The 8,854-nt window shown below is 42.2% G+C and overlaps 1 protein-coding gene across 2 annotated transcripts in view; it reads right to left on the bottom strand.

Annotated features, from left to right (window-relative positions):
* Positions 1–2,567: 2,567 nt before the first annotated feature.
* The window catches only part of CCDC39 (coiled-coil domain 39 molecular ruler complex subunit), a 29,275-nt gene continuing 22,988 nt past the window's right edge, over positions 2,568–8,854 (bottom strand). The window contains exons 16-20 of one of the 2 annotated variants that reach the window (XM_084640017.1): positions 8,561–8,667; positions 4,575–4,715; positions 4,204–4,383; positions 3,836–3,921; positions 2,568–2,918 (exon numbers count right to left, since the gene is read on the bottom strand). In XM_084640017.1, the coding sequence (XP_084496143.1) occupies positions 2,750–2,918; positions 3,836–3,921; positions 4,204–4,383; positions 4,575–4,715; positions 8,561–8,667 (683 nt within the window). In that variant the 3' untranslated portion in view covers positions 2,568–2,749. The remainder of the gene's footprint in view (positions 2,919–3,835; positions 3,922–4,203; positions 4,384–4,574; positions 4,716–8,560; positions 8,668–8,854) is intronic. The other variant, XM_084640018.1, reaches the window with a different exon arrangement.

Raw genomic sequence — 8,854 nt, 5'->3', positions numbered from 1 at the left:
AAACTTCAAAAAATGGTTTACACCTAAAAATGATGAATTTATATCTACAGTATAGCTTTCTTCAAGTAAATCAGTCAGAACTCTGCTACCAACACCTTAATTACTATTACCTCCCCCAGCATTATTTATATGGAGCCAGAGGAGTACGTGGCACTTAAAAACATGACTTGTTATGGAAGTGGGCAGCAAAGATTATCTAGGGAAAAGCAGAGATGTCTTGTTACATAAGTAATACTGGTTTATATTAAAAATGAGAATCTCCACCCTGAAGGCTGGGCTTGCCCTCTATGGATACTTAACTGAATACAACTTTAAAACACTTGAGTGGGATGTTTAATGGAATTTATAAAGAATGTGGTAGTTATGGTGCTATCTTGATGGGAGCATAAGTTACTCTTACCATGAATATTGAAACTCATTTGTAAATCTTTGCATTCAAAAAATATGCTGCAGATAGTCTGGTTCAGTGCATGAAAGTGTAAATGATTATCCTGTCAAACTTGTTTTGCTGATATTAGAAATGTAGAAGAGGGTGAATAGGGAAGGTTTATCATCTTTCAGCTCAGCAGCCTCTGTCCATAATCCAGTCAAGCTGGGAATTGCCCCTTGCCATTCTGCTCTCACCTCCTGTCCATGGAAATTCTTGAGATTAGTAGGCAGGTCCACAGAAGCAATATTTAGTTGGGAAGTACTAGTATCTTTTTTGGTTGCTTTTCTGTAAGTGGGATAGTTCTTCCAAAATGGAATGTCACAGGCTCGGCCAGTGGTTCTCAACTCTGGTCCTCTGCTTGTTCAGGGAAAGCCCCTGGAGAGCTGGGCTGGTTTGTTTACCTGCCACATCCACAGGTTTGGCCAATCACAGCCTCCACTGGCTGTGGTTCACTGCTCCAGACCAGTGGGGGCTGCAGAAAGTGGCATGGGCCAAGGGATGTACTGGCTGCCCTTCCCACAGCCCCCATTGGCCTGAAGCAATGAACCGTGGCCAGTGGGAGTCGTGATCGGCCAAACCTGCAGATGCAGCAGGTAAACTGGCCTGGTGTTCCAGGGACTTTCCCTGAACAAGCAGTGGACCAGAGTTGAGAATCACTGGGCTAGGCAAACCTGATCAACATGTAATCTTGGGCTATACTCTGCTATAGAAATGTCATTAGGCATACTCACTTCAGTTATAACAACAAAGAAGTTCAGTACCTTTCCTCCCATAGCAACTCTAATTTCAATGGTACAGCATTTAATAGGCATGGCAGAGTGGAAAAGGAGTGACTGAGGTAGAAATGGTGCTCTTAAAGTAAATAGCTACTCTATCTTGGCTTTGGAAGTCCTACCACACCTGCCTGCTCCAGCTTTGTCAGTGAAAAGTCTCACCCCTATACCTGCACAAAATGTGGTAGCTAGGAGTCTGTAAAGGTAATCAAGCTCAAGGACATGAGCACAAAAGAATTCATTGTTAAAAGGCTGAAGGCACATGCTTAACTTCAGGCTTTTTTCCTGGCCATTCTGTTTTTAAAAGCTCACCTCCAACACTGCTTTAAAATGTTAACATCTAGTATAAATCTTGCTGTAGCTGGACATAATTTGAAAAGCTCTGAAACCTTGGAAATGGTTCTATAGATAAAAGGTAGTGAACAGAATGTGCCAATCATTTTGGGAAAACATGAGAAGCTAAAGTTAGGCACTGGGCTATAAAGAATTGATATTCTTAGCTGAGGGCTGCAACATGCTAATAGTCTTATGATTATCATATGCAGTGTTGTAGCCATGTTGTTCCCAGGCCATTAGACATTACCTCACCCACCTTGTCTTTTATTGGACCAACTTCTCTTGGTGAGAGACACAAGCTTTTGAGCTTCCACAGAACTCTACTTCTGGTCACCCTGTGTAAGCTCAAAAGCTTGTGTCTGTCGCCCACAGAAACTGATCCAGTAAAAGATCTCACCCACCTTGTTTGTCATGATTATAGTGTCATTTGGGGGAAGAAAAATGGTAAACTTATTCCAGAGTTAACAGTTTCAAATATAACCCTCTTATTTGTGTGACAGATTATATTTAATGAAATAGTGGAAATGGAAGCTTTGAAAGTTGGCTTTATTTACAAACTCATTCTTCCCCCCTTCCTTCCAAATTTTGCAAGAAGAAGAAATGTAGTCTGCTTGTCATTATCTAACTAAGATATAATGCTTCCTTGCAGACTTTTCTTTGACCATGAGATGATCATAAATCAACATTGCAGAGAGTGTTTACACTCAATGTAATCAGTGATGTGTTAGAGGGGAAAGTAGGAAGACTAGTTGTGTCCCTAGAAATATGTAGGTTTCAGAGTAGCAGCTGTGTTAGTCTGTATTCCACTGAAGTGAGCTGTAGCTCATGAAAGCTTATGCTCAAATAAATTTGTTAGTCTCTAAGGTGCCACAAGTACTCCTTTTCTTTTTAGAAATATATACTGACCTTGTGCCAACTAAGAATTTGAATCACTGACATTGAGGATTTCCCAAAAGTCATTTAGTCATAACAGCAGGAATGAACACAGACACAATTTAATTTAAAGTTTTATTTGTTAAACAGTCTCTGCCAAATTGATCATTTAATGCATTGGGTACAACATACATTTTCCCAGCCACTAAAATATGGACTTCAGTCTAGTAAACATTTCTAATAAGATATTTCTAAATAAGGAAATATGCATTAAATCAATTTTACCAATTCAGAAGTACTAGTGTGATGTGAGTCAGCTGTAGTGGAGTTTGAAATATTATTTCAAGCTCTTTCTGCTATGAAGACTACTAGAGCTGCTACCTGCACTGGAAGGCCGTGAACCAGCACTTCCTGTTGCTGCCGGCGAACTGAATGATAAACTCAGATCTATAATTTTAAGTGAGGATGCTTGGCCAGAAGTTGAACCCACGGTGCTCCTAGTTGATCTAAAAGGCAAAACAAAGTTATTGTAAAGTTAGAATGTAGACAAAACCCTCTTGATTAATAAGGGAAAAAAGTGTAGTTGATAGTACAAGTGATCACCTGAGCACTTTGTAAGACCAATGCACCTCATCTTAGTGTGTTAGTAGCATATGCATTGATGATCTTAAAAGTTTGGATTCTGCTCTCCAGTAACAGTGATTGGGGGGAGGGAGAAACTGAGCAAGGAAGGAACTAGCTTCAAATTATGTGGGCAAGATGTTTAATGTTTGCCCCTGATACTCTAGAAATCCTCATCTAGGCTCTTGTACTACTGTCTGAAGACACCTACAAGAAATGTGTCTGGTCATAGCTGAAGACTTCACTCAAGCCACAATATTTGTAACACTGAAGGTAGAGTACATGTCCTTTGTAACAGAAGAGAAGGTACTTTGGTTTGTTAATCAGCCACCAGAACAAGCTTTTTTAAAATAAAAAAGATCTTTATATGTAATGGGAAAGGGAACTGAGTTTAAGACTAATAGTCCAGAAGACTGCAAGTGCAAAAATTGCAGCTGTAAGGAGAAGAGCTGGGTCCTCAATCAATTTGAAAATCATCTAAAAGTGAACTGTGCTCCAGTGAAAGAGCAAAGTAGGAATGGGAAAAATTAATAAGCAATTTCAGAGCACTGCTACCAAGAAAGTCTGAAATTATTGTCCTGATTTGAAGTGAAATGGACTAGGCTAGACAGAGGCACAGGACTTGTCCACACATCTAAAGTGACATAGATTCTTCTAGCAAACCCACCTAACAGAAGACTTGAGGAGAATCTATAGTGAAGCTTTTACTAGCCAACAGACATGAACAAGAAGGGACAAAATGAGAAATCAGGGCGTGGGAGTACAAGGAATTACCATGTACAGTATTAACTTTAACACTCACCTGACAGAGGCCACTGAGCTTTGTGAAGAAGATCTAGAACTGTAATAACTACCTATGGAAGCAGCTGTAGGAAGTTCTAAACAGGACTAGAAGAGAAGAGAGATCTACTATTGGTCTTTGCAAGTGGGAGATATGACACATACACTACTGATTTTCTATGATACCATGTGTGATAAGCTACTTTCAGTATATTCCCTTATTTTCAGTGCTAACAGCATGACCCCTGTGTTTTACAATGGCCATATTGTATTTTATGAAATTGAGGCACAATGCCTTTGAATCACTGAAATAAATCCATTAATTGTTCTTTACTATCTATAACTGTGTCAGCATTTTCAATAACAGTTCAAGTCAACTAGAGATGCTACCTGTTGAAAGTATGTTTGAAAGGGTAGCGTTAAATCAGGGTTTGCTTCTAATACATCAACCAACAATTTGTCAATGGTTCTGCTGTAGTCTTTCAGCTCACGGAGGTCAATGTCTTCTTCCTCCTGTGTTTTAGTTTTACTTTTCTTTAAAGATCGAACTTCTTTGGACAGTCTGGAACACTTTTGGCATAAAATAACAGGTAAATGCAATTTAACAAAGTTATATTATGAAAACAATTTAAATACCAATTTAAATGGCCAAACATTGTTAGTAACACACTTAAAATTTAAGTTTATGCTGTATTTTTACTATACCCCAACTATAACTCAAACCAATAAAATAAGAGTTGTCACTTATTTATGAAACCAACCTGTGCCATGACTCTTTCTAACTTTGGCTTCTGTTGATCTATTTCTTTGTTCAGCTGCAAAATATGAGCTTGCTTCTCATTTGTTTTTTCTTGGTAGACAGCCTCCTCTTTTATCATGATGTCTAAAGTGTTTTCCATACTCTGCAAGAATAGAATCATAGAATATCAGGGTTGGAAGGGACCTCAGGAGGTCATCTAGTCCAACCCCCTGCTCAAAGCAGGATCAAATAGTACAGATCAAACCTGAACATCAAAGAAGAATGTTATTAGTTTAAAAATTATGTGAATGTTAAACAGCAAATACGGTGATTAATACCTTTTAAATAGTTTACTGCACTTAACATTTTGTATTAGGCTCTTGATCACAATTTAGTTTTTTACTCTTGTTGCTTTTGGCCCCAACTTTTGAAGGTGTTTAAGGGTTTCACCTCTGTGTTATGATACCTGATTTAGGAGCCAAAATCCCATCCACTGTCAATTTTAAAAATCTGAACCTCTAACTAGAGCCTCCATCCTTAAAGTGTGTTAGAACTATGATCAGACAACCCCTACCATCTGTTGTCTGTCTTGTATGATCCATTAATCAACTGTACATAACATGCTTAACACAAGCTCAAAGGGATGGAGTCCTTGGCCAGCTGGTTAGAAGAAAGGAGGTTACTGTCTCTTTTTAAGGGCTCCCCTATAACGGGGCAGAGGGATAAGTGGGGAGAAAGCTTACAGGGACGAGCAGGAAGCAGTTGGATCATGTGTGGGTATGGGAGGTATTGCTCTTCCTGCTGACTGGAAGAGGTGGGGAGTGGGGTATTTATAGCCCATGTAGCCTCAGAGATGCTTTTTTACACGGGTGAGGCTCACAGCAGCAAAAGTAAGTAGGCTGCAGCATCAGATGAGACCTTCAGTCGACATGGCTTGGAAGCAAAGATGCCCCAAATCACATGGGAAAGAGTGCAGGGATAGCATGCTCCCAGCAGTGTGGTAGAGGGGGTGCAGAGGCAGGGGAGAAAGGAGGAAACACCCTTGGGCAATAAGGAGGGGACACCAGGCTCTCATCAATCACCCAGCAGCAGCTACTGTAACTGCAGCAAACTTCTCTGCCTCCTACTTACATAGGACTGCTGGGCCCCACCATGTGACACTGGAGGTCTCCAGGAGCTTCCGTGACCAATGGGACCCTGTGAGGATGAGTCAGAAGGGGCAGCAGCAGCAGCAACCCAAAGCCATGTGGCTGTTTCCCCCTTGTCGGAGGGTGAGTTAATGACCCTCTAAGGGACCTAGCCGAAGTCTCTCCCTCCCATTCATATGTGGGAATGGGTGTGGAGGGAGGGATAACCCCCCACAAGCAGCAACAGCCTGAGCCAGAAGAGGAGAAAGAAATGGCTCCTTGTAGGAAAAGGGCAGGGTTGACTGCTTCCTACACTATGCCATAGTGAGTGGTTGACCCCTTGTAGGAATGGGGGGGGATGGAGGGGGAGGTTACTTGGGCTTCTCCGTACTGCATAGTAGTCAGTGGGTGTTGGTTGTACTTTCATGCCCCACAACGTGGGAGCACTTGTGATTAGGAGTGGGGGACAGTACAGCAGGGCAGCTAGTCTGGAACCTTGGCACATAAGGGCTTTCGAGTCGGGATGTAAATATCAGTTAAAAAGGTTAACTGGTTAAACAATTAAAATTATATCAGTTAACCGAGCTCGTTCAGGCAGGACGGCCAGGGCTGGAGTCCTGCTGGCCCGGCTGGGGCTGGGGTCCCGCCAAGTCTGCTGGCCTGTGGTCCCGAGGGCCCGCCGGGGCTGCTCTGCCTGGCCCGCCGCAGCCTGGGATCCTTCTGGCTCACCGGCCCGACATGGCTCTGGCCTGACATCGCTGGCCAGCCACTGCGATAAATGGTTAAGGTCTGGTTAACTGTAAGCCTAATTCTTACCAGTTAACCTTTTACATCCCTACTCACGAGGTGGTACAAATATCAGCAGTGCTGCAAACATTTAGGGTTTAAGAGCACAGATTTAACAATTTTGAGCAATTTCATAGGACGCTGGCCCTATCTATGATATGGCCAATTCCAGAGGCCCAAATATTGCAGTACATGGTGTTGGTGGCAACCCATGGGCCAGCGTCATATTTGTCCACTAGTTGCCTTTCTTGTCTTATGTTTGCCAGCAGGTTGCGAGGTTACATGGATCCTTGCAGCAGGGTCTTTGTCCAAAAGTTTTTAGTTGGGTAGTCTTAAGAAAGGTCCTTTTGAGAATCCCCGTTACTGTTCAGACTCTTACGGATTTGTGGCACATTCTCAACCAACTATGCAGAAGCAAATAGGAGGCAGCCTTATTCAAGGCAGCATTCCTGGTCACTTTTTAGTGTGGAGTTTTTAGGGTCAGTGAACTAGTGACTGGTCAGTGAGGGATACTTTGGGAAGAGCTTTGGCATGGAGGAGTGATCTGTCCTCTTCACCCTGAGACTGGGGGAAAAGGGAGTCCATAATGCTATAGGAGGGTGGTAAGATTGGGATTTGCCCAGCAGGGGCAATAAGGACTCATTCATGGGGATGATAGGCCCCTCACAACATACCAATTTATTACAGTTTTCAGAATGGGACTTACAAAGTGGGAGCTACTGGAACATGAAGTGTGTTCCCACTCATTCTGGATCGGAATCACAACAGCTGCGGCCTAACTAGTGCTAGGAGGTCACAGCAATTCAGGCAATTAGGCAGTGGCACTCAAATGCATACAAGATATACATAAGACCCCATGTAGGGAATCAGAGCTAATTTTCCTGTGTTTCCAATTTTAGAACCAAGCAAATGGGCCAAGTGACTAATGCTGTGTATCTGGTTACAGCATTGTATACTGGGAACATAAGCAGGCTTTCCAGTCATCTGGAGGTTCACAGCTGTGCCTAGATTCTGAGGCAATCTTGCACCAGTATAGAAGGTGGAGTGTGCTGTGGGACCAGCTGATGGCTGGGAGTAGGCACCATGTGCAATTACTGTTCATGCTGGTAAACAATTTGGGAAGATGTAAGGTGTGGGGGGCGGTGAGGACATATTTTTGTCCAATATTAATGAAGGACTCTGTAAATATGTGAGAATGCACTGGGAAATGGGAAGCAGCCAAACTAAATTGCTGGCACCTCTTTGTGGCAGATGTCCTGTGCAGAAGGCATTCGCCTTCCCCGCAGCAGGTCTGGGAACTGGTGGGGTAGGGCAGGGGAGATAGGTTATAATATCGTAACTTAGTACAAATAACTCATGGGAGATGTCCAGTGCAGGTACTGATTATGGAAGGAATATGGTTATCAGATAAAATGGATTGGAAGAGGATTTGAAAGAAAGCATCTGAGGAATTGGAGTTTGGAGTGCCTACATCGCATACAGCAGGGAGCCCCCCCCCCCTTTTAACTTCACATAAGGGAAGGGTTGTGGGGTCCCAGCAACAGGATGGCTGGGACTAGGTTGGGAATTACATGGAAATGACTAAGGAAAGGTTGATCTTCATTATACAATCTACTGCCAGGTACTCCCAGATATTTTAAGTGAATAAAGTTGCAGCCTAATTAAAGCATACCAATTACTACCTGTCTTTCTTCCAGGGTGGCCGGCCAATGGATGAATAACTATATAAATCACTATCTGTAGTTTACGTATATGTAGATTTCATATGTAGTAAGAATGACAAATCCTGGGTAAAATTTCAGATGTGCCTAAGTGACCTGAGAGCTTAAGTCGTGTTGAAAAAAATCAATGACACTTAAGTTTGTAAGTGCCTATGTTATTTTGAAAATGGGACTTGGGCTCCTCTGAGTTTGACACTTTTGAAAATTTTACCTATTGTCCATGAGCAGTAGGAAAGGGGGTGCAGAAAATTCACAAAGGAGAGAGAGGAAAAAATTCCCAGAATGCTTCTTAATCCATGAGGGGGAAAAAATTGCCATTTGTATAGGCGAAAACATAGTTTTCCTTAGCCTAGGCAATCTCATGTGCCCATTACCTGAAGGTCGTCTTGAAGCTCCTTGATCTGTCTTCGCTTGTATCTGTATTTTTCATCAGCAGCTCTTTTCTCTTCTTCTAATTGCAGCTTTTCTTTGTACTCCTCACCTACAATATCAAACACTCTGAGCTAGAGTTTAAACATCGTACAAGGTGTGCACATGTTTAGGACATTAGATTTTCATTCCAAAAACAGACTATTGCTGCATTTTAAAGTAAGTGCACCAAAATGTTTTCAAGTACAATACATTGAGACATCATTTTTGGCCATATCTAGGGTAACGGAAGTCTTCTG

The sequence above is a fragment of the Lepidochelys olivacea genome (assembly GCF_965140295.1).
Source record: "Lepidochelys olivacea isolate rLepOli2 genome assembly, chromosome: 9".
Taxonomy (NCBI): domain Eukaryota; kingdom Metazoa; phylum Chordata; order Testudines; family Cheloniidae; genus Lepidochelys; species Lepidochelys olivacea.
Note: the sequence above shows the minus strand (reverse complement) of the source record. Positions and strands in the feature narration are given on the sequence as shown.